Source organism: Dipodomys ordii, unplaced genomic scaffold (assembly GCF_000151885.1).
Source record: "Dipodomys ordii isolate 6190 unplaced genomic scaffold, Dord_2.0 Scaffold154, whole genome shotgun sequence".
Lineage (NCBI taxonomy): Eukaryota > Metazoa > Chordata > Mammalia > Rodentia > Heteromyidae > Dipodomys > Dipodomys ordii.
The window spans coordinates 1168818-1194954 of NW_012267370.1; the positions used below are offsets into that span (position 1 = coordinate 1168818).

At 38.7% G+C, this 26137-nt stretch overlaps 2 protein-coding genes across 2 annotated transcripts in view; one reads left to right on the forward strand and one right to left on the reverse strand.

The window, feature by feature from the left end:
* Clcn5 (chloride channel, voltage-sensitive 5) overlaps positions 1 to 26137 on the forward strand; it is a 213339-nt gene that overhangs the window by 25199 nt on the left and 162003 nt on the right. The window lies entirely within an intron of this gene.
* Positions 17308 to 26137, reverse strand: part of LOC105997812 — a 52970-nt gene continuing 44140 nt past the window's right edge. The window contains 4 exon segments of the mRNA XM_013032347.1: positions 17308 to 17489; positions 21267 to 21456; positions 21535 to 21633; positions 22875 to 22894. Of these exon segments, the coding sequence (XP_012887801.1) occupies positions 17308 to 17489; positions 21267 to 21456; positions 21535 to 21633; positions 22875 to 22894 (491 nt within the window).

The window sequence follows — 26137 nt, forward strand, 5'->3', positions numbered from 1 at the left end:
TCTCAGGCTTCAATTTAGGTATTAATAGGGACTCTCAGGCTCAAGATACTCCATGTCACATAGTTACTGGCAGAATTTCATTCTTTGTGGTTGTAGGGTCAGATCTTAGCAGCTGATTGCAGTTGCCTACTATGTGGCTAATAGATATATCTCATAGCAGCTTGTTTCTTAAAGGCCTCAGAGATAAAGTCTCTTTCAACAAATACACATACAGAATAAAAATCATTCATATTTTTAAAATTTTTTGTTGGTCCTAGGGCTTGAGCACTGTCCTTGCACTTTTTGTGCTCAAGGTCAATGCTCTACCACTTGAGCCACAGCTCTGCTTCCAGCCTTTTTGGTGGTTAATTGGAGATTAAAGTCTCACAAACTTTCCTGCCCAGGATCAAACCATGATCCTCACATCTCATCCTCCTAAGTTGCTAGGATGAAAAGCATGAGCCACCAGCGCCCAGCAATCATTCATATTTATGTGTGTTCAATCCACAATTGTATATGGATCTACATATACACATATACCTACTCAAGGGAGTGACAGTCTCATCATTCTTGTCTTTTTTAATGGTTAGAACCTGTGACTAGGTTCTCAAGGCAAGACATTGACACCAGAAATTGGACATTATTAGAGATCACTTTATGGTCTATCTGCTACATTTGGCATAACACTGGATCATGCTGGTTGAAGACTTTCTCAAATTACTAATAATTTGTCAATACTAAGTAAAACTACACTGACTCGAATGACAAATGGATATTTAACACTTTGTGTGTAGTTATTTATTGTGTGGCAATTTGTGTTGAGACTTAACAGTTCTGGGAAAAGAATAGAATGGCAGAGATAGTGATTTCAGATGCCTAAGTAGAGATGATCATCTTTCCTGGGCCTAAGATTTAGGAAAATGTCTGGGCTGGAATAGAAATTTAAGAACCCCTTGTGTACAGATGGTTAGTGGAGCCTTGTATATGGGTCTAATTTGAGAGGGAAAGCATAGCAAAGATAAAAATTTGGAGCAATTCAGGGACTTCTAAGGAATTCCCTTGACTTTCTAATAACTGAAATGAAAAGGAAACAAATGTAGTATCTAGAGGAAAAGTATTCTTTTTATATACTTCTGCCTTAAGTCCTATCCTGGCTGTTTATTCCAAGTACTAATTATCCAGTTGTCTTCTTTTTATCCTGGTTTCTTTTTCTTCTTTTGATACTGTATCCATTCACTAGACTATCCATATGTATGTTCTGGTGTCCTTTTACTGTGTTGTCTAGTTATCAATAACTATTGAGCCAGCAACTTAGCTTTCCTGGGTCTCATTTTTCCGAAAGTTTGACAAAGTTTTAGGGGAACTTCAAAAGAGAGAAACAAAAACTTTAAGAATTAGTGACATTTTATGCTGAGTGATTTTGTGTTTTAATACTTACCTTAAATAGATACTTACCTTAAAATGCTTATCGTAAACAGATACAGCTCAGAAAGCTCAGGCATATTAAATGTGTTGCTTGAAATCACATAGTGATTAATTCATAGACTCAAGGCCACAGACCAAAGGCCACAAATAGGCTCTGATTCCTAGGCCACGTTTGGCTTCTGAGTCTTAACCTTTTCTGCATTGCATCTCCTGTGGAGATCAACAAAGTATTTGACAAAAGATTGGGTTGTCTTAGGTACTGGGTATTTTGTAAGTCTATGCAAGAATATTTAATCTTACCCATCATTTAAAAAACCACCAAAATAATCTTAAATGATGCAGAGTAATATGAAAGTTAAAATTGTATACTTATTGACATGGATGAAATATTACAGTCAATGGGGACAGAGCTTAAAGGAAGCAGTCCAGTGAACGAAACATTAGTATTACACAGATGGACGGCACTGCTCTAAGCTACCATTTTGAAGAATGTTGCTTTTTGGACTGACTCCCAAACTCCATTTGGTCACTAGTTTGGAATTTTAAATGGGTAAAAAAATATGTTTTTTTTCCATTGCTCCAAGATGCCCTGCCTGGTTTAATAGATAACTACTAAAAAATAGAAAGCATAGGACCTGTATTAGTTTGCTTTATGAACTTAGAAAATACATGTGTGTTCTTTGGGTTTATATTTTTTCATAAGTAGATGACAATCGTGGTAGCTAATGTTTACTGAACCCTTTATAGTTTGCCAGGTACTGTCTTACACATATGACATTTTCAACTGAAATCCAGCTCGATAAGGTAAATATTACTCTCCTCTTTTTCAAATTGAAGAAGGTGAGTAGAAAGTAGAAAAGCAGCTAGCTTTCACAGCTAATAAGTAGTGGCTGGTATAATTGGAAATAAGCTCTAAGTGTAAAATGCACATGGGTTTTCAAAGACAATGTGATGAAGAATCTAAAATATCTTAGTTGTTACATTGATTACTTGGTAACATTTTGTGTCTATTAGATTGGATAAAACTCCATGTTAAAGTTAATTTCACCTAAGCTAGGCACCAGTGGATCATGCCTATAATACTACGTACCCAAGAGGTTGAGATCTGAGGAAGAATCCAGATCCTGACAACTGGTTTGAAGCCAGCAGTGGCAGAAAAGTCTATGACACTCTTTTCTCTAATTAATCACCACCAAAAAAAAAAGCATGCAGTGGAGCTGTGGCCGAAGTGATAGAGCCCTAATTATGAAAGGAAAAAGCTAAGGATAGCACCTCGTCCCTGAGTTGAAGCCTTAGTGGCACCAAAAAAAGTTACTTTCACCTTTTTTCCCTTTCTCTTTTTTTTTGGGGGGGGGTCTGGTCGTGGGGCCTGAACTCTGGGCCTGGGTGCTGTCCCTCAGCTCTTCAGCTCAAGGCTAGCGCTCTACCACTTGAGCCACAGCACCACTTCTGGCTTTTTTCTTTTTGCTTATGGTGCTGAGGAATCGAACCCAGGGCCTCAGGCATGTAAGGCAAGCTCTCTACCACTGAGCCACCTTCCCAGCCCCTCTCTTTTCTTGTAAGTTAATCTTTTTTTGTTTTTGTGCCAGTACTGGGGCTTGACTTAGGGACTGGGTCCTGACCCTGAGGTCTTTTGCTCATGGCTAGCATTTTACCACTTGAGCCACAAGGCCACTTCTGACTTTTTTTGTGGTAAGTTGGAGATGAGAGTCTCTCAGACTTTGCTGTCTAGGCTGGCTTCACACCTTAATTTTTAAATCTCAGCCTCCCAAGTTACTGGGATTATAGGTGTGAGCCACTAGTTCCCAGCTTTTATTAATTAATTTTTATGGTGGTACTGAGGTTTGAACTCAGGGTCTCATGCTTGCTAAGCAGGTACTCTACCACTGGAGCCACACCCTCAGCCCTGTTCTGCTTTAGTTATCTTTCAGGTCGGGTCTCACATTTTTTTGTGCAGATTAAAACTCTCCTATTTATGATCTCCTAGCCATAGAAGTTCCTTTTATGCTCAAAGGGACATGCAGACCCAAGTGACAGCTCACTGAGCTGGCATGGTTTTCTACTTACCAAATGGAATCTCTGTCTGGCACAAAATGAAGGGAACTCAGATCCTTTGAAGTGTGGATTTTTGGAGATCTTTTGTGTCCCTGTGCTTACCTCCTCAGATTGATTGATTGTGTGTGTGTGTGTATATGTACATGTGCCTGTGTATACCATTATTGGATCTTGAACTCAGGGCTCTTGCTTGGCTTTTTTGCTCAAGGATGACACTCTACCACTTGAGCCACGGCTCCCTTTCCTCAAATTGCTTTCTTGCATGTACATAAGTTAAGTTTTAGCATAGCACAAGCTACTTATCTAAGTCTTCTGATTTTTGAGCTTCTGTGTCAGCCAGACAGCAAAGACTGGTTAAACATAAGTGCTTAGCTGGGCACCAGTAGCTCACACCTGTAATCATAGCTACTCAAGAGGCTGAGATCTGAGGATTGTAGTTCAAAGCCAGTCTGGGCAAGAAAGTCTGTAAGATTCTTTTTTTTTTTTTTTTGTTGGTCGTGGGGCTTGAACTCTGGGCCTGGGCACTGTCCTTCAGCTCTTCAGCTCAAGGCGAGCACTCTACCACTTGAGCTACAGTGCCACTTCCGGTTTTCTGGTGGTTTATTGGAGATAGGAGTCTCACGGTCTCTCCTGCCCGGGCTGGCTTTGAACCAATCCTCAGATCTCAGCCTCCTGAGTAGCTAGGATTACAGGCATGAGCCACCAGCGCCCGGCTGTAAGATTCTTATCTCCAATTAACCACCAGAAAACTGGAAGTGGTGCTGTGACTCAAGTGGTAGGTAGAGTGCTAGACTTGACCTGAAGAGCTGAAGGACAGCGCTCAGGCCCAGAGTTCAAGACCCACGGTGGACAACAAACAAACATATGTGCTTGCACATATGTTTTAATCTATCTAGAGATGAGTGATCAGGGAGCTACATTATTTGTAAACTTTGATTAAAATTGTTCCACGTTGACATTTAGGTTTAACATGAATTTCTTCATGTCTAATCTCTCAGGCAAATAATTGTAGCTCCCTGCAAGGGCCCCCTCCCTCCTCCTCCCCATCTCCATGGGGAAGAGTAAGTAAGGGGGCAGGCCAAAAGAGACTAGGAATGTCACTGTGATAAACTCCTTTAAAAGAGTGAAGAGCGGAAAAGTACTCCCATTATCCCATTAATATTATTATGTTCAGGTCTGGCTGTTTCTCCTAGCTACCAATTGTACATCAAATTGATTGCTTTTTTTGTGAAGACATTTGGTATTTAAAAAAGAACTTTGAGCTTTACAACGTTGGTGGGGGGGGAGGGGGGAAGGAGAAGGATTGGGATTGGGGGGGAGGGGGGAGGCTGGGAAGGGATGCTTGGTAAGAAATGTATGCAATATCCTGCCCATGTAATTGTAACCCCTCTGTACAGTATCTTCACAAATAAAATAAAAAAAAAGAGAGAAAAAAAAAGAACTTTGAAGAGGGTAAGTATGAGTATAGTCAAGGTAGTTTATTTTCATATATACAAATAGAACAATAAAACATGTTGAAATTGAAGGAAGGAGTGTCAGAGATTGGGATACAGTGTGTACATGTGTGGAAATATCATGAATACCTCTTTGTACAACTAATATATGCTAATAAAAACCTTTAAAAAGAAGCATACTGCTAAAAATGAAAAAATACTGTTTTCAAGATAAAATTTGGGAAGCAAAAAACTTTATAGCATTAAATAGTAGGTACTCTAGTTTGTGTTTGAAAGCAGACTGCCTTTGTCTTCTAGTTGTTTTTATTTTATATTTTTTGGTTTGTTTTATGCTAATAGAATTTCCCCATTAATGTAGAATATGCTACAGTGACTTCTTGCTCTCCAGAGGGTATCATCCAGTTAATTAGTTTTTCTTTTTATAGAATCCTAAAATGTTAAAGCTACAAAGGGATACTGGTGTAGAATGTTAGAGTAGCTAAGTTTCGTATTCAGAAATAATTCATATCTTTAAAATAAGAAATAAATATATTAATGATTATAAAAGGGGAATGGGGGTAAAAGAAGGTTATGGGCCTTAGTGACGGAAGCATATTATATATTCATGACTGAAGCAAGTTTTATATATATATATATATATATATATATATATATATGTATAAAAATAAACCCATTAAAACTGTTTAAAATGGGAGGAGGGAAGAAGGGGTTAAGAAAGAGTAATATAGATGAGTGGATTTAATCAAAGTACATTATATGCATATATGTAAATACCATAATGAAACCCCTTTGCACAGTCAATTTATATTATTATTTTAAAATGTATACTATTTTTGTGATGATCATTTTTATAAAATTAGACAAATATGAAACAAAAATTTAAAGATCTCTAATTTAAAAAGACTACCATTGCCCAGTGCTGGTGGCTTATGCCTGTTATCCCAGCTACTCCAGATGCTGAGATCTGAGGATTGTGGTGTGAAGCCAGCCCAGGCAGAAAAGTTCCCATGACTTACCTCCAATTAACCACTCAAAAACTGGAAGTGATGCTGTGGTTCAAGTGGTATAGTGCTATCCTTGAAGACAAAACTGGCTCAAGGACAGCAGCCAGGCCCTGAGTTCAAGCCCCACAACAACAATAACAACAGAGAGTACCACCATTGACACTCCTGGATATAGCCTCTGTATTGTGTGTATGTATGTGTTTAACGTTAAAACATATAAATTTTATAAACTGCCTTTTTTCATTTTTACTTTGCGGGTATATAGATACACCATCAGTTCTTCATCTAAGACAACACTTTTGACTACTCCATTATATTGATGTGCCATTAAATTATGAAGCCAGCCCCTAGTTGCTGGACATTTTGGTTATTGTTTCAAGTTTTTTTTTGACATTACCAGCACAGCAAGGAACGTATCTGTACTTATATCTTTGTACACATTCTTTTTTTTTTTTTTTTGATGCCGTCTTGTGCTTGAATTCAGCACCTGGGTACTGTTCCTGAGCCTTTATGCTTAAGGCTAGCATTCTACCAGTTGAGCCACAGCTCTACTTCCAGTTTTTTGGTGGTTAGTTGGAAATAAGAATCTTATAGGCGGGGCTGGGAAGGTGGCTCAGTGGTAAGAATGCTTGCCTTGCATGCATGAGGCCCTGGGTTCGATTCCTCAGCACCACATAAGCAGAAAAATCCGGAAGTAGCACTGTGTCTCAAGTGGTAGAACGCTAACCTTAGCTGAAGAGCTCAGGGATGGTGCCCAGACCAAGAGTTTAGGCCCTACGACTGACAAAAAAAAAAAAAAAAGAATCTTATAGGCTTGGTGCCAGCGGCTCATGCCTGTAATCCTAGCTACTTCAGGAAGCTGAGATCTGAGGATCATGGTTCAAAGCCAGCCCTGGCAGGAAAGGCCCTGAGACTCTTTAATAAACCACCAGAAAACTGTAAGTGGGACTGTGGCTGAAAGTGACAGAGCACTAGTGTTGAGCTGAAGAGCTCAGGGACAGTGCCCAGGCCCAGCGTTAAAGCCCCATGACAAAAAGAATCTTACAGACCTTCCTGCCCAAGCTGGCTTCAAACTCCAATCCCCAGATCTCAGCTTCCGGAGTAGCCAGGATAACAGGTATGAGTGAGCCACTAGGGACCAGCTTTTGTTCATATTCTTAATTGCTTGCTTCTTTCTGTCTTTCCTTTTTCTTTCCTTCCTTTCTTCCTTTCTTCCTTTCTTCCTTTCTTCCTTTCTTTCTTTCTTTCTTTCTTTCTTTCTTTCTTTCTTTCTTTCTTTCTTTCTTTCTTTCTTTCTTTCTTTCTCTCTCTCTCTCTCTCTCTCTCTCTCTCTTTCTGTTTTTCTTTCTTTCTTTCTTCTGTGTTAGGGCTTGAACTCAAAGCCTGGTTACTGTCTCTCAGGTTTTTTTTGATGAAGCTTGGCATTCTACAACCTGAGCCACATCTTCACTTCTAGCTTTGTAGTGGTTACTTAGAGATAAGTGACAGACATGCCTGTTTAGTCTGGCTTCGAACTTTGATTCTCAGACTTCAGCCTCCTGAAAAGCTAGGATTATAGGTGTGAGGCATTGGTAACTAGCTTAACTACTTATTTAGTGTAAATTATAGAAAGTAGAGTTGGATAGAAAAAAGGATAAAGATTGAACAATTTAAACTCTTGCCAGTCCTGTTGATTATCATTTGCAAATTCTTGTCAGTTTGATAAATCAAAAAGTACTTTTTGATGGTAGTGTATTTCTTTATTAGCGTTATTTTTGTGGTGCTAGAAATGGAATCCAGGGTTTTGCACTCCAAAGACAGTTCAATGCAGCAATTTTTTTTTGGTGGGTTGTGGGGCTTGAACTCTGGGCTTGGGCACTGTCCATGAGCTCTTCAGCTCAAGATGAGCACTCTACTGCTTGAGCCACAGCACCACTTCCAGTTTTCTAGTGGTTTATTGGAGATAAGAGTCTCACAGAGTTTCCTGCCCAGGCTGGCTTTGAACCGTGATCCTCAGCCTCCTGAGTAGCTGGGATTACAAGCGTGAGCCAGGGGTGCCTCGTAAAATGCAGCAAATATTTAAAATGATTTTCAACAAGATTGATTTCTTTCTGATTCTAATGTTTTGGTACAGTATAGGAGCATTGAACTCAATACTTCATGCTTGCTAGACAAGAGTTCTACCACTTGAGCCACACCCCAGCCCTCTGTTTCTAATTTTTTTGTGCGTTGGTTCTAGGGCTTGAACTCAGGGCCTTGGTGCTGTCCCTGAGCTTTTTAACTCAAGGCTAGTATTCTATTACCTGAGTCACTGCTTCATTTCCAGCTTTTTTGGTGTTTATTTGGAGATAAGAATCTTATAGACCTTTCTGCCCAGGCTGGCTTCAAACTGCAGTCCCAAGATCTCAGCCTCCTGAGTAGCTAGGATTACTGGTGTGAGCCAGCTGCACTCAGAGGTTTTACTTTTTAATGAAGGAAAACCCTACTGCCCTATTTATCCAGTAGTATAAATTTCAACTTACACTGATTGAGCTAAGAGAACTTGTTAATTAAAATTGTAGTAAAATTTGTGATATTAATATACCTTGCATCCATTTGTTGGAGAAGGAGTTGAAATAGGAAATAGTACAGAAGTACTTTCTTGATTCAATTATAATACTAATTTATTTTTATATTTAATTCTTGCAAAACTGAGGTTTGAGCTTAGGGCTTCATGATTGCTGGACTAGTACTCGATCATTTGAAGCACATCCCAGCTTATTTTGCTTTAGTTTTCTCTAGACAGTGTTTCTCACATTTTTTGCCTGGGAAAGATCTCAAAAAATGATCCTCCTACCTCAGCCTCCCACATATGTGGGATCACAGACATGTACTACTATGCTTAGCTGTTGAAATAGGGATTTGCTAACTTTTTGCCTGGGCTACTCTCAAATGTCAAGTCTTCTATATTTCTTCCTTCTGAAGGGCTAAGATGAATAGCCACCCTTAGCTAGCTCACCATAATCTTCTATTGAACCACACATTGTAAATTTTGTTCAAGTTAAAGCCAGTCTCAATAGGTAGACCTGTACCAATATTCCAAAAATCTATCATAACTCTTTAGGCCTGATGCTACTGTCCTCACTCTCAAATGACATGCTTTGAGGCTAGAGAGCGAGTGTTAGACCAGAGCCATGCCAATTTCGAATCCAAACAGGCCAATCATGTAAAAACCTACAGTCTTGTTTTCTAGGAATATCTTGATCTAGTGCAGGCCCTGACTAAGGCTTACAGGCCACTTATTCTGCTGCAGCCTTAACAGATGATTGTTCCAGTTACCTACAAACAGTGGCTCTGGTATGAGACTGCCTGAATTTGAATTCCAGTTCTGACACTTTATTAGCTATGGGTATAGCCTTGGGCAGATCTTCTATGCTTTAGTTCCTTCACCTGGACAGAAGAATAATAGTGTTCAACTCATAGAATGATTAAATTAGATAATAAAAATGTACACTCTTGTGATTGTACCATTGTTCTATTCTAAAAATTCAAGTGGTTGAAATCCTTCCTTATATTCTGTCTAATCGCTAACCACTGTGGCTGTATAGAGGAAAATCTAACCATTCCTTTTCGCCAGCCTTTTATACATTGGATAGATAAGGACACACATATGAAAATGTATGGTAAATTGTAGAATGACATGCTACCTACAATGAGGTTTTTTAATGCTATCATAGTAATATGGTTTATATTATTATCTAACTTGTCCCTTCTACTGGCCATATTTTATCTTTCTTTTATCTTTTACTTTTTATTGTTATTATAAAGGTGATATACAGAGGGGTCACAGTTACATAAGTCAGGTAATGTGTACATTTCTTTTTGGACAATGTCAGGTCATATTTTATCTTTTCTAGGCATTACTTCTAATATTCTTCATACTACCATCTTAGTTACCTTACTTGGGATATATACTAGCTTATCCTTGTCATATTCTGGTCCCCAAGAATTGATTTTGGTCTATATGCGCAACATGTAGTATAATATTTACCTTCACCCTCCCTCAAAAATACATACTTTGTTGTCCTGCATGGTGTAATCCCAGCTATGGGAGTGGTAAAGGCAGTAGAATTATGAGCTGAAGACCCAGTTGGAATGCATAGGTAGACCCTGAATCAAAAAAACAAACAAACAAACAACCAAACCACATACACACTGTGTTACTGAAGAGGAATATTCTGCCAGTCTGAGGGATTACTCATTCTGTTGATGAAAGAACCTTTTTTTTTTTGATGAATTTCCACTAAACTTGTTTAATCATTTCAAAACTTTCATTCACTTTTCACCTGATTTTTTTTTTGCCTCCTCTTTTGTGTGAGGCAAGGTGCTGCACGCTGAGAATATAATGAATGGTAACTTCTACCTTCATCTTCTTGCATCATCTGCCAATGCTTTTGGATGCTAGATCTATTTGAAAATAGAGTAGCTTCATTTCCACATTTTATATATCATTTATAAAGGGTTTATTTTTGGTCGGTCGTGGAGCCTGAACTCTGGGCCTGGGTACTGTCCCTCAGCTCTTCGGCTCAAGGCTAGTACCCTACCACTTGAGCCACAATGCCACTTCCAGCCTTTTCTGCTTATATGATGCTGAGGAATTGAACCCAGGGCCTCATGCACACGAGGCAAGCACTCTACCATTGAGCCAACTTCTAAGCCCCCATTTATAAAGTTTTATGGACATGCTTTCACTGTCTTTCCTACTGTAGGTTAGAGATAGAGTTTTTATGCCAGGCACTGGTAGCTCCCTAGTGGCCTGTAATCCTAGCTACTCAGGAGGCTGAGTTCTGACTATTGTGGCTTAAAGTAGCACAAGTAGAAAAGTCTGTGAGGTTCTTATCTCCAATTAACCCACAAAAAGCTGGAAGTGGAGCTGTGGTAGAATGTCAGCCTAAAGTGAAAAAGCTGAGTAAGAGCATGAGGCCCTGAGTTTTGTGTTCAGTATTGACACAAACAAAACAAAAGATACTAGTAATATCTTTTTTAATAGTGCTAACTACAGAGCTCAGAGGTATACAGCAGATCTTCTGTGAAATGAACATGGATTAGCACTTACAAATATTTTCATTTTAAAATAATTTCCAAAGCCGGGCACCGGTGGATCATGCCTGTAATCTTAGCTACTCAAGAGGCTGAGATCTGAGGATTGTGGTTTGAAGCAAGCTGGGGCAGGAAAATCTGCGACTTTTATTTCCAATATACTACTCAGAAAAAGCCAGAAGTGCTGTGGCTCAAGTGGTAGAGTATTAGCCCTGAGCACAAAACAGGCTCAGGGACAGCACCCAGGCCGAGTTCAAGCCTCAAGACTGGCAAAAAACAATATCAAAATATGTCTTATACAGGTATGGAGATATCAGCAAAAAATAACATACTGAGGATGATATTGTCCATAAAGAAATGTACTCATTACCTGACTTCTGAAACAATAGCCCCTCTGTACATCATCTTTATAGTAACAATAAATAAAATAGTGAAATTTGAAGTTTTGGATAAAATGATTATGAATTAAGATAATTATGGATATTGCAAATAAACATATAGACAAGCCCCAGGTACTCCTCCCAGCTTCCTCCTACAGTAACTCTAACATGACTATAGTACAATATCAAATCAAGAAATCAACACTGGCCCACTCCATTAAAGGTTATGGGGGAATGAACATGAGTGAGAGCATACCTGAATGTGTGTGGTGTGTGTGTGTGTGTGTGTGTATGTGTGTGTGTGTGTGTGTGTGTGTGTGTGCTGAGTGCGTGCGCGTGCGCGCGCCTGCATGCAATTGTATTACATCTGTAATTTTGTGTAACTATCACCGCAATCAAGATACTGAACTACCAGAGTCCTAATACTGCAAGACACTCTTGTTCTACCGTATATAGCCACATTCCTTCCCCTTCCCTATCTCTAACTTCTGGCAATCTGTTCTCCATCTCTATAATTACATTATTTCATGAATGCCACATAAATGGAACCAAGCACTGTGTGTCCTTTTGACATATTTTTCCCCTGTGCAGCATAATTGCCTTGAAGTTCATCCAAGTTGTTGAATTTAGTGATTGTTTGTTCCATTAGCGTTCTTTCTGAGTAAGGTTATTCAATCATAAATCAACCTACTTGTTTAGCATTCCGTATATTTCACTGTCGCATATGAATGTGTTCTATAAGGAAAAATGTCATTAATGATATACAGAAATTCAAAAACACTGACTTAATGATATTGCCTTGATCTACCATTTTCAACAGCTATGCTCTACAGCCATACCTGTTTAATATTTCATTATAGACTGCTTTGTTGCCCCATTAAGATCATCAGATTTTATTTTCTGAGATATTTCAGAAATATCCTCATGTTAAAAAATGAGCTATTAGCCATCAGACTAATAACTCTTCTTTGTCTAGTCTGCCATGTTTGTTGTTTTTGATCCTTGGGCCTCATCTATGCTAGGCAAGTGCTCTACCACTGAGCTCTACTCCCATCCCACTGTAACTTCTTTTTTCTTTTTTTTGATCGGTCATGGGGTTTGAACTCTGGGCTTGGGTGCTGTCCCTGCATTCTTCAGCTCAAGGCTAGCGCTCACCACTTGAGCCACAGAGCCACTTCCGGTTTTTAGTGGTTTATTGGAGATAAGAGTCTCACTGACTTTCCTGCCAGGGCTGGCTTTGAACCACGATCCTCAGATCTTAGCCTCCTGAGTAACTAGGATTACAGGTGTGAGCCACCGGCGCCTGGCTTCTTTTATCTTCTAGAAAGCACCAGTAAAGGCTTCTCCATCAGGAATGTAATTTATCTTAATGCCAGTTGACTATACTTTATTTGGGCCCAGGGAGCCCAATTTGAAATGGCTTGCTATTTTCCATATGTCACTAGCATCTGTTGGGTTCTAATGAACCTTTGCTCATATTTGTGCTTGTACTACCAGTTTGAAAAATTATCCCTCTCATTTAAGATGGAATAGAAATAGAAACTGAGTCCTCCCACTGGTGTTCTTGCTTGCACACTTGTTCTCTCCCTCTGTCACCTGTTCACATATATCTTCTTAAATGACTGTATACTTAAAAATGTGCACCTGCTACAGCTATATTAGTTCCTGTAACTTACCAACATGTTTTCTGTGTGGCTACATCATGTTCTTTACTCATTTCTCCTTTTTCTTCTTTAAGATCACGGGGATTGCTACTATTGTAAAACCTTTCCCCATATCCAAAATCTTTCATTCCTCCTAGATATGAGTCTACTTAAGAGTCACTGTGATTTCTCATACAAATTCTTGTTTGCAATATCTAGGGGGAAATATCTTTGTACCTATCTCTCTTTTTTTGGCCCATTGTGATTATACAGTAGTACTTAGGATGATATGGTTATATTTCCAAAAGTTTCTTTCACTTCTGCTTTAGTCACTCACTTCTTCTTTTTTGGTCAAACTTAGTCACAGAGTTTTTAGTTCCTCTCATTGCTTCCTGAGCATCCTAAAGGATGATATTTCCCTCTTACAAATTCAGCACAGCCCTTTCCCTTTCGTAAGCATATTCTTCTTTGGCCAACACTCCCTTCACTCATCTCCTCTGCCTTCTTGAACCTTGTTCTTTGGTCAAGAAATGTCCATGTATTTGCAACCATTTTCCCCCCTGAAATTCTTTCCCTTGATGGAAGTTTTAGTTTTTGCAATTCTCTTGAATGGAAGCTACTCATTCACTGATAATTTCCCACTTTCAAAATGTTGTTCAACAACTCTGCTTTTGCCTTTTTTCTTTGACCTAGCTATTATTAAGTATAATGTCAACTCTCTTTTGGTGCAGACCAATGTTTGGGTTACTTGCTTGTGATTTGTGGGGCTTCTGGCACCTATCTTAGTCTTCTATGCTACTCTGACTCCTGCTTCTCATCTTGGACCTCATTAGTAGCCAGATGACTCCATCCCCACACACTCATATAACTTTCATTTTCACTCTGTCTTAGTAACTAGTCATTAATCATGTCAACAACTGGAATTTTTCTACTTCTGACATTCAGCTTTTCAACAAAAAAAACTTCTAGCCTTCTGCATCCATTGTTTTGTATTCTCATAGAATGTTGGGACTGCATTATCACCATTTCCAGTTCCTTCCCTTTCTTCTTTGCCTTACAACCCTTTCTCTTGGTTCTGCATTCTTTCCCACTCAACAAGCATTCCCACTTCACCTCTTTTTCCCCCCTCACCATTTGATATGAATTCCCACAGTCTCCTCAATTCCCTCACGACCTTCTAGTTCCGCTGCACCTGTGCTGCCAATCCCCAAACCTAGATGGACTTTAACAACTGTTTTCTTCTGTCCCCTTCCCAGGCTGTGGACTAAGAACTAGGGAAAATTGCCTCACCATGCTGATTATATCCATGACCACACTGGGATTTCTAACCACAGCTGGGTCCTCAACGGCTGTTCACTAATCCCTTTTTACACATTCCTACTTGGGTTATTTTCTGTTTTCCCACAGCAACTGTTCCATTTGCTTACCACACCCTCTAGCTCCTTAATTTAGTCCTCTTGTTTCCCTAATTCCCCTTCAGTAGATAATCTAGTTCCATATCTCCTTGCAAAGGGAAAGCCTATGGGTCCCAAATTCATTGCTTTCAATCACTTACTTCCATGGCTACTTTTGTCTTCATGATTTTATTGGTATCATCTTTTCCAAGGCTAACTTTGTTTTCCTTTTTACCCATCTCCAGATAACTCTTTTAAGTACTCTGTCCCATTAATCATCTCCATTCTTTTTCTTGTATCTGAAGCATTTTCCCCAAAGAGTTCACTTTCTTCTGCCTGGAAACATGTCCAAGAATCCCTCTTTCATTTCCTACATCTTCTTTTTAGTCCTACTGACCTCACAAACAAATGGGATATCTTTTTCCTTCCCATTTCCATAAAATATGTTAAAGAGTGATCTGTGTTTCCTCATCGTTCAGTCTTCAGCTCATACAATCTGACTTCTGCACCATTCACCTTTCACAAGTTAGCATGATTTACAACTTCATATTGAGGGGATTGTGTGACCCAGTATTCAGAGAACAGACAGTCTGTGCATGTGCATATGAAGTTGCCTGGGCCTGTTTAGAGGAAAAAAGTATAGGGTTGGAAGGACAGAATTCAATTTTGTATCTTTCTTCTGTTCTAGGGAACTTCACTATTTCCTTCTCTTTGCTTTTAATTCTCATGTAGATGTTATTTGTCAGTTTTTCACATTCTAATTTGTCGAGTCGCATATAAAACATTACATTTTAAAGCCAGGTGCTAGTAGCTCATGCCTGTATTCCTAGCTACTCAGGAGGCTGAGATCTGAGGATCTCAGCTTGAAGTCAGCCTTGACAGGAAAGTCCATGAGACTTTTATCTCCAGTTAACCACCAACAAGCCAGAAGCAGAGATATGGCTCAAATGACAGAGCACTAGTTTTGAGCAAAAAATGCTCAAGGACAGTACTCAGGCCCAGAGTTCAAACCCAGGTCCAACACACACACAAAAGTACTACCTTTTTACTACAAATGATGATGATGGTGATAATCATGATGGTGATGGTCATGATAGTGGCCATGTTTTGAGTGACTACTCTGTACCATACATTATGATGGATATTTAAATACATTCTAGCCTCTAAATTTCATCAAGAATTTAGTAAAGTAACTATTCTAATGCCCAATGTATAGATGGACCAATTAAGGTTCAAAGAAGGCAGGTATCTTATCCAAGATCAAATGGCATGTATGAGGCAGCACAAGCACAAGGAGATGAATCCTGATCAACCTGGATGAAGTACCTCTCTTTAATGACTCTACTACTTCCTCCCTACTACTTCCTCCCATGACAAAATGCCAGAAGCCATCTCACCAGCTCTGGCTGGTGATAACTGTGAGATCATATTTGTTTTCTGGTGTGCCAAGTACTCCAGTGACCTTGTTAGCAGTACACTGAACTCAGTATATAGACTTGTCAAGTTCTGGGCATTCCTTCCACTCTGGATTTTCTTTTTTCTCACTTGTAATGGTATTTTTCTTTTCCTTTTATTTAAAAAACATTTTCATTTAAGTCCCTATTTGTCATTCTAGTAAATTTCCAGCCAAAATAATTCTTTCGGGTATTGTGAAATTGTCTCCATCCTTTACCAGAAATCCATGATTCTGAGATCTCAAGTGATTGTCCAGAAAAGCAAACCCTGTCTTTCAACATCGTAGAAGTACCAACATACTTCTCATTTCCTCTCTTCCAGTTATAATTCATGACTTTTAACTAGAAGAAGCAATGAAGTTTCTATATCCCTTTAGAGTCTTCAGTTTCCTAGTTAGTATTCTCAGTCAGTAAAAGTATATTTGAGGTTCTTGCTTGTATCATTTCATCCCAGACCTAACCACTTACCAGATTATAAAGAAGCTGGAAAAGCCAGGCTCATGTTAATGCCTGCAATCCTAACTACTCAGGAAGCTGAGAGCTGAGGATTGTAGTTTGAAGCTAGCCAGGCATGAAAAATCATCATACCCTTATCTCCAGTTAACTACCAAAAAGCTGGAAATAGAGCTGTGGCTCATGTGGTTGAACACTAGCCATGACCACTAAAGCTCAGGGAAAGCTCCCAGGCCTTGAATTCAAGTCCCAGGGCTGGCACTAAAATAGAAGCAGCAGCAGCAGCAGCAGAAGCTGGAAGACATAAACCATCATGACCATCTCACTGAAAGAGGCCAAAATATCCAGGATGTGGGAATCAGCTGAGACTGAGAAAGAAATGGCGACTTTTGCTATTAACTGGCTGAGATAGTGGCAAAGTTAATTGGAAACTGGAAAACTTATTTCTCTCCAAGTCATGTAGCCAGCTGTAAGGTACTAGAAAGACTTCCTTCCCATGGCTATTGTTTAATTAGTCTGTGATGCACCTAGACCTTCTTCACTCTTCTATTACTGGGGATTCCAAACTGCTGAGGTTCTTTCCCTCTTAACAGACCCAATCGCTAGCACATCCCCATTTCACTCAGTCCTTCCTTAGAATGAGTAAGTGATCCAGAACAAACTTCCCACTCCTTTCTTAGGCCCTTCTTGTAATCCTTCAGCATGAACTCACAGAATCTTTCTTTCTCTTTGGGACTTCCTTTTTCACCATTGGAAGCCATGGAGAAACCAGGCTGGGGGCTGAAGGCCTGGCTTAAATGGAAGAGGGCCAGTCATGAGCAGAAGTTTAGTTCAAGGTCTTTTCCCCTTAAAGCAAGCGCTCTGCCACTTGAGCCATGGCTCCGCTCCACTTCTTGCTTTTTTTTTGTCCTGCTCAGGCTGGCTTCAAATTTGTAATCTTCAGATCTCTCTAGAGTATCTAGGATTATAGGCCTAAGCTACTGGTGCCTGGCTTCGATCTATTTAATTTTAAGTCTGATCTAGTCCCATGTTTCCTGCCTTGAACACGAAGGCTTCTACTTCCTTTTTGGTGTGAGGCCCAGGTGTAGTGATGGTAACAAATTGCTGTTGTGACTGATGTGGTGCTGTGTTGATTAGAAATGAATGCAGTATTAGAATGACAGTAAGGAGTTTGTATACCTGGACCAGTACTACAATTGGTAAAAGGGAGTCTCAGCTAGTGATTTTCAGAAGGAAAAAGGAAATGAGAGTCAGAATTTGGTGTATGTATGTATGTACAATGTTTTGGTAGTAGTAGGGCTTGAAGTCAGGTCCTTCTGTATAGTCAAAGAATAAATCAATTAAAAATCAAAAGAAATTTCAAAATTAAAGCAATTAAAAGTTATTACACATATACCAAATTGATGCAGAGAAGCTCTCAATCAGTCCCACATTATTGCCAGTTGTATTCAGATCACTGTGTGATCTGCTGAATGTTCTCTACCCATAATTTTGTGAAAATCTGCCTCTCAGAAACAAATGGTACCCCCAAAGCAACATAAAGGTGAATGTGCATAGTCGGAGTCATAGATACTTGTTGAAAGGTGGCATGTCTTTAGCAGAAGTTAGGTGGCATAGATTATGGAAAAAGTGAATTAAGCATCCACAGTATGGCACTGAATTCTGCATTCTGAGCATGTGTAGATTTTCCTCAATGGCAGCTCCTTGTAACTATGGGCACACCAGCATGAAGGATCTACTGTATACGTATATGTAATCTATTTCTAAACACACATGTTCTCTGTGTGTGTGTGTGTGTGTGTGTGTGTGTATGATTCTGGTCTTAATGTTTGTAACAAAAGAAATCCAATTTCTCTCCATAGAAGATATCTCAAGAAAGAGGTGACAAACTAGGTCAATATCATCCCCCAAAGAGGGATGACTAGTGAAGACCACATCAGTGTTATCCTGAAGAACTGTGCTGTTTTCTAGTAAGCCCATTTAAATAGAGTATATTCTTTTTTTTTTTTTTTGGGTCCGGTCGTGGGGCCTGAACTCTGGGCCTGGGCACTGTCCCTCAGCTCTTCAGCTCAAGGCTAGCGCTCAACCACTTGAGCCATAGCACCACTTCCGGCTTTTTTCTTTTTGCTTATGTGGTGCTGAGGAATCGAACCCAGGGCCTCAGGCATGCAAGGCAAGCTCTCTACCACTGAGCCACCTTCCCAGCCCCTAAATAGAGTATATTCTTGCTGAATGTGGTGGTATATGCCTGTAATCCTAGCATTTGGGAAGCTGAGACAGGAGGATTACAAATTTGAGGCCACCCTAGGCTACATAGTGAGACCTTGCTCCGAAATAAATAAAACAAAGTGAAACAAACAAACAAGAATATAGTACCGTCTTAATGTTACTCATCAAATGTTTGAGTTTCTCTTTTTTTTCCCTTCCTTTTGTCGTGAAGAAATCCTAAGGAATGCCATTGCATCATGGTTGTGACTGAAACCAAACCCTTAAGCCTGAAATAAACTAACACTGTTCTTATCTTGGGCAAATTCACTGAAGTTGGTTAACCGGTTAGGTGGTAATCCTATCCTTTATGAGGCCTTTATTCTCTATTTGGATGTAATGCATGTCGAATTTTTAGCTCTGGCCATATAAAAACAATATTAATTATGGTAAATTTGCTTTGGCCTAGAAGGATGTTTGATGAGCAACTATTTACTGAGCATAAACTGTGTGCCAGAAAGTGTCAGACAATATCCAGAGCTGCTTTTGGTTCCAATTAGAGGAGTAAGCGATTTCCAAGATAGTTTCTTTAGGAAGAAGCATCATAAGGGAAGTAGCTAAGAGATTTACTTTGAAAACAAGCTTTATTGGGGGGAAATACTAAAGTTTGAATTGATTGCATAGACTTCCTGTTAGTATAATTTCCTTTTCCACACTAGGGAATGGCATAAACCTACATTCTATCTGTGTGTAATGAATTAATTGTCCTACATCATTTGTGTGTGTGTGTGTGTGTGTGTGTGTGTGTGTGTGTGTGTGTGTGTGCACGTGCATGTGCATGCATACGCACAAGTGTGCATGTGCCAATCCTGGGGCTTGAACTCAGGATTTGGGTGCTATCCCTCAGCTTTTTTGCTCAAGGCTATCAACCTACCACCCGAGCTACAGCTTCACTTCTGGCCCTTTGGTGGTTTATTGGAGATAAGTCTTAAAGACTTCCCTGCCTAGGCTGGCTTTGAATCGTGATCCTCAGATCTTAAGACTCCTGAGTAGCTAGAATTACAGGTATAAGCCATGGGCACCTTGCCTACATCAAATTTTTATTGACCAATTTCATCCCTTTATAGAAGAGAAAGATATGGAGGAGGTAGGAACTGGGCACTATATATGCCTGTGAGTCAGTAAAGACTAAAAAATAATGCTTCTTGTTGGTTGGTTATTTTGATAAATAATACAATAATTTTTGAGGTAACTGGAAGATCACTGGTTATATTGTATTTTTCAAGACAGTTTTTAGTGGAGTAAATAGATTAAAAATTTACTGTATAGTATTTGTGTTTAGGTTATAAAGAAAATAATCTGTAGAGAAGATTTGTGCAATAGATAATTAGTCCAGGTTAGTTTTCATTTGGGGAAAAGAGTTCTAAAGTATCTCTAAAGCAGTTTTTACTCCTCAACTCAAGGTTCTCCAAACAGAAAATCACTGGGAAACTATGATGTGTGGTAGTGGAAAAGAAAAACTCCTTCAGTTTTTGGAGGGAATAACTTTAAAATCACTTAAATGGCTATGTTTACTTGGTGTGATTAAGAATTAAACTTGCCAATTTTAACATTGCTGTTATATCTGAAATACACTTATGTGATGTCCTGGTTAAAAAAGGAAAAAGGGCTGGGAATGTGGCTTAGTGATAGAGTGCTTGCCTAGCATGCATGAAGTCCTGGGTTTGTTTCCTAAGTACCACATAAACAGAAAAAGCCAGAAGTATAGCTGTGGCTCAAATGGTAGAGTGCTAGCCTTGAGCAAAAGAAGCTCAGAGACAGTGCCCAGACTCTGAGTTCAAGGACTAGCAAAAAAAAAAGGAAAAGGAAAAGGAAAACAAGCTTTATTAATTCCATCAGACTGTAAGTAAGGTCTATGAGTTTAGTGAAACATGTAGCTTGAAGTAAACTTTTTTTTCACTTCCAGCTTTAATAAGTAAGTAGTAATATATTACTTTATATTTTACTTAAATAGGATGAAGTATGTGTTAGGCTATATTCTAACCATCACATTAGGCTATATTCTAAGCATCACATTAACACTGACTCACTAATCTGCACATCTGCTTGAAGTAGATGTTATTTCTACCCTTCAATTTTGTAGATGAAGAAGTGAGTCACATAAAGGCTCCACACCTTGCTTAAGTCTTTGTGGCTACAGATTCATGATGTTGGGATACAGGCAATCTTTTTCTACTGTCTCCACTAAGCTGCAAATAAGGTTTTTCTGAGAGGCCAAGTAACTTTGCCTAATTTATCATGTCTTCTGAGATCCTGTAATTGTTTGTCTCATCAAACTCCCTGTAAAGATCTTTTACTACCCAAATTTAATTGGATTTAGGACAAATTCTAAAATTTGCCTAATTTTGGAAAAGAGATTGAGTGCTAATATTCAATTCAATTTTGAACACCATGAAAAATTCTTTCTTTTATTTGTGCTAGTGTTGGGCCTTGAACTCAGGGCGTGGGCTTCTTTTTGCTTAAGGCTAGAGCTCTACCACTTGAGCCACAGCTCCATTTCCAGCTTTTTGGTAATTTATTGGAAATAAGAGTCTCATAGACTGTCTTGTCTGTGCCAGTTTTAGACAGTGATCCTTAGATCTTAGCCTCCTGAGTAACCAAGATTACAGGTGTGAGCCAACAGTGCCTGGCTTCTTTAAAAAAAAGATTGAAGGGAAAGAAAAAGGCAATAAAAAGAATATCTAACCCATTGAATGACTCACCCCCTGTTTGTTCCTGATAAACTTCAATCACATCTTCTTCCTCCATTCCTAGTTCTTTTGGAGTATGATTATCAGCAATTCTCTGAACTTCAAAGAGAAACCTAAGTGAGTTCATTGGATCTCTCTGTCTTTGACAGTCTGATTCTTTGAGTTTCTTGAGATGTGTTGTTGCTTTCACTTTTAAGCGAATCTCATTGCCAACTGAATATGGTTTTTCTCATGTGAGTAAAATGAGTAAAAACTTGATTTAGTCAAACTGATTGATGACTACAGATGTTTTCTTCTACATATACTGTCCAATGACTTTGAGTTCAATGTATTTTCCTTCCTTCTTATTCCTCAAGTCCTCAGTTGAAGTTTTTGCCTCCTGGTCAAGTATAGTGAAATGGCTTCACCCAGGGGTCTTCACACAGCATCAGCCTTGTGTCAGCAGAATCTTGCCTAAGGTCTCCTTTCTCCCACAGCACAACATTGCAGCTGCCAGGACTTCTGCTTTCTTAAAATGGCTATTTTTATTATATTATTATAGCTAGGTTTTTGTGACAGTTCTGGGGTTTAAACTGAGGGCCTTATACTCTCCCTTGGCTTTTTTTTTCACTCAAGTGTTGTATCACTTGAGCTGCACCTCTACTTACAGCTTTTGGTTTATTATTTGGAGATACGAATCTCACAGATTTTTTTTTCTGCCCAGGGTGCCTTTGAACCATGATCTTCAGATCTCAGACTCATGAGTATCTAGAATTCTAGGCACAAGCCACTAGCAACTGGTTTTTAGTTAGGTATCTTTTGGGAGCACTGATATGTGTCAGGTACTTGTGTCCGAGGCTCATTCTCACTCCTAGAGACCTTACCTGGGATACCTTTACCCTGCCTCAATCTTTTAGTCATTCAGTCTCCAAAATTTAGGAGAAAACCTTTTTTAAACTTTGTCAGCATGTGCAATGGCTAAATATTGTATCACATGCTACAAAATGTATGTGATTCTAGGCTACCCAGCAGGATTGAAATAGGCCTGCCAACAATCTTCTGTTGCTTATTCTACTTAGAAGGTGACTACATGAAGTCCTATTCCTCCTCTGCCTAAAATCAGAAGCAGTGAAGCAATAAAGAGCCTGTAGGATTTGCCTCAGGTTGGTCTGATGATTTCTGAGAATTTGTTGGCCTTGCAAACATGTGATTTTTTTAATCTATTTTTATCAGCTTTATTGATATATAATGGCATATAGTGAACCTGGTATCTCTATGTAGGTTGAATTTTGTTTCTCAGCAATATTTTGTAATTTTCAGCATATGTACAGGTCTTGCATATTTTTTTCAGATTCATTCCTAGGCTTTCTTTGATGCTATTTAAAATGGAGCTTTTTAATTTCAATTTTGATTATTACTAATCTATAGAAATAGAATTGATCTCTATATGTTAACCTTATTAACATACACTGAAATTACTAATTTCAGTATCTTCTTTTCCGAGATCAGACGAGATTGGGCATGTTCAGAGTGGTATGGCTGTAGACTAGTATCTTCTTTTGTAGATTTTACACATAGATAATCATGCAGCAAGAGTTTTTATCCTCCTTTTTAGTCCAATGCTTCTTTTCTTTGTCTTACCTGACTATGATGGCTGTAAACTTCAGTTTAGTGTCCATAAGAAGTACCAAGAACACAAACCTATGCCTTTATGATCTTAGGGGAAAACATACAGTGTTTCCCATTTAAGAATAAGTTTTTTTTTTGAGTTGCTTTTTAGGTGGAGAAAGTTCCCATTTCTAGTTTGCTGAGGAATTTTGTTGAAATATTAGAAACAAATTATTAGCATCTATTTCTGTAATCATACAGTTTGTTGGTGATTCATGCCTGTATTCCTAGCTACTCAAGAGGCTGAGATCTGAGAATTGCAGTTTGAAGCAGCCCTGGCAGAAAAGTCTAAGACTCTTAATCTCCAATAAACTACTCAGAAAAAGTCAGAAGTTACTCTGTGGCTCAAATGGTAGAGTGCTAACTTTGAGCAAAAGAAGCTCTGGACCAGCCCCCAGGCCTTGAGTTCAAGCCCAGATCTGGCACAAAAATATTTTAATATGGTGAATTACATTATTTTTTTTCCAATGTTGAATCAGCCTTGCAATCCTGAGATGAACCCTGATGGATCTTGATTATCAGTTTAATAAATTTGCCAAAATACTATTGAGTTTTATTTTCAGTGCTAGTGAGCTAGGCACTGGTGGCTCATGCCTGTAATCCTAGCTACTCAGGAGGCAGAGTTCTGAGGATTATGGTTCAAAGCCAGCCCAAGAAGGAAAGTTTGTGAGACTCTCATCTCCAATATACTACCAAAAAGCCAGAAGTAGAGCTGTGGCTTAAGTTGTAGAGTGGTAGCTTTCAGCCAAGAAGCTTACGGACAGCATACAATTCCTGAGTTCAAGCCCCAGAACCAGCATACACACATAAAAGAGTGCTACTGGGAGCCAGGCTTGGTAGTACAGACTTGTAATCCTAGCATGCAAGAAACTGAAGCTATATAGCTAGTTTAAGTTGAGCCTCATCTACATATCAAGACCCTGTTTTAAAAAATGAAAGGTGCTATTGCTCTTCAGTTTTCTTTCCTCAAAAGATCTTTAACAGGTTTTAATCTGAGACTGATACAACCTCAAAGATCAGGTGGAAAACAATTCTCTCTTCAATTTTCTGAAAGAACTTAATATAACAGGTATTTTTCCCCTCAGTTGTTTGGTACAATTTTCTAGTGAAGTCAGTTAGACTTGGAATTGGTGGGGGTGGGGAGGAGGGAGGTGTTCAACTAGAAATTCAGTTTTTAAAATAACTTTAGTGCAATTATGCTATCTTGTTTAATCTGCTTTGGTAAAATATACCTTTCAATGAATTTATACATTTCATCTATATTTCAAGTTTATTCTTATAAAATTCTTCACAGTATTTTCTTGTATTTTTATTTTTATTTTACTGTAAAGATGCTGTGCAAAGGGGCTACAGTTATATAAGTAAGGTAATCAGTACATTTCTTCCAATTTTAGTATATGTGCTGCCGAAGCGAGCACATGAGTACATTTCTTATCTAACATTGTTACCCACTCTTTCATTTTTTCCTACCATTACACCTTCCTTCCCTAACTCCTTACCCCCCAAAATTGTAAAGTTAATTTCCAACATAGTGTCTTGTGTATTTTTTTGTATTTTCACAAGTTGTAGTATCTATACTTATGTCATCTTTCTTATTCCTGATATTAGTATCTTGTCCTCTCATTTATCCATACCTGCTCCATTTATTTAGAGGTTGATACACTTATTGATCATCTCAAAGAGTCAACTTACAATTTTGGCTTTATTTCATCATATTTGTATTCGTATTTGTATTCTTATTCGTATTTTCTATCTCATTGATTTCTACTATGACATTTACCATTTACTCTGCTTACACTGGGTTTTACTTGCTCTTCTGTAAGATTTCCTTGCTTCCAGCTTGGGCATTGATTTCAAAACTTTTTTCTTTTCAAAATAAGAATTTAGTGGATAAATGACCATTTAAGGACTGCTGGAGTAGCATCCTATAACTTCTTATGTGGACAGTTTTCATTTTCATTGAGTTCAAAGTAGTTTCTAATTTTCCTTTTGATTCATGGGTTATTTAGAAGCCTATTAACGGTTTGCAAATATTTAGGGGATCTTTACCATTCTTTTTTTCTGTTACTCATTTTATACTTAATGCTTTTGTGGCCTGAGAACATATTAAATATGATTTGGAATCTTTTAAATTTATTCAGATAAAAGTCATTCAGGGGCCTGGGAAGATGGCTCAGTGGTAGAGTGCTTGCCTTGCATGCATAAGGCCCTGGGTTTGATTCCTCAGCACCACATAAGCAGAAAAAGCCAGAAGTGGCTCTGTGGCTCAAGTTGTAGAGCACTAGCCTTGGGCTGAAGAGCTGAGGGACAGCCCCCAGGCCCAGAGTTCAGGCCCCACAACCAGCCAAAAAAAAAATTCATTCAGAATTGCTTTATGGCCCGGTATATGGTTTACCTTAGTAAAATTTCTTTGTGCACTTGAAAAGAATATGCATTCTGCTACTCTTGGGTGGAGTATTCTGTAAATGTCAGTAGGGTCCAATTGTTTGCTAGTACATTTAAAGTTTTCTATCTTCTTTCTGATTTGCTTTCTATTTCTTGAGAGTGTCAGTTCTTGAGAGTGTTGTATTGAAATCTCTATGCTATAGGGTGGTCCATTTCTGCTTGAAGTTCTATCAGTTTTTGTGTCATATATTTCAAGTTTGGTGGTTGGGTGCTTACAAGTTTAGGATTATGCGTATCTGAGGAATTGTTTCTCTTACTATTATGAAAGACCATTTTTATTCCTAGTAATGATCTTTGCTCTAAAATCTACTTTGATGTTAATAAAGTTCTTTAATAATGTTTTTCAACTGTCTTTTGATTAGTGTTAGTGTGCAATATCCTTTCCCTGGCTTTTTTACTTTATTTTGTGCCAGGAATGGGGCTTGAACTCAGGGCTTGGGTGCTGTCCCTTAGCTTTTCCACTCAAGGCCAGTGCTCTACCACTTGAACCACAGTTCTGCTTCTGGGTTTTTGCTGGTTAATTGGCAGAGTCTCATGGACTTTACCACCTGGTGTGATTTCAAATCACGATCCTAAGATTGCAGCTTCCTGAGTAGTTAGGATTAGAGGCATGAGCCACTAGTTCCCCTGACCAACCTTTTTCTTTTTTTATTAATTTTTATTTTTTGTGAACATACTGTACAGAGGGGTTACAATTACATGGGCAAGATAATGAGTACATTTCTTATCAAGCATTTCAGCCTCCTCCTTTGTTTACCCTTCACATCCCTTCCCAGCCTTTTCTTTTTTTA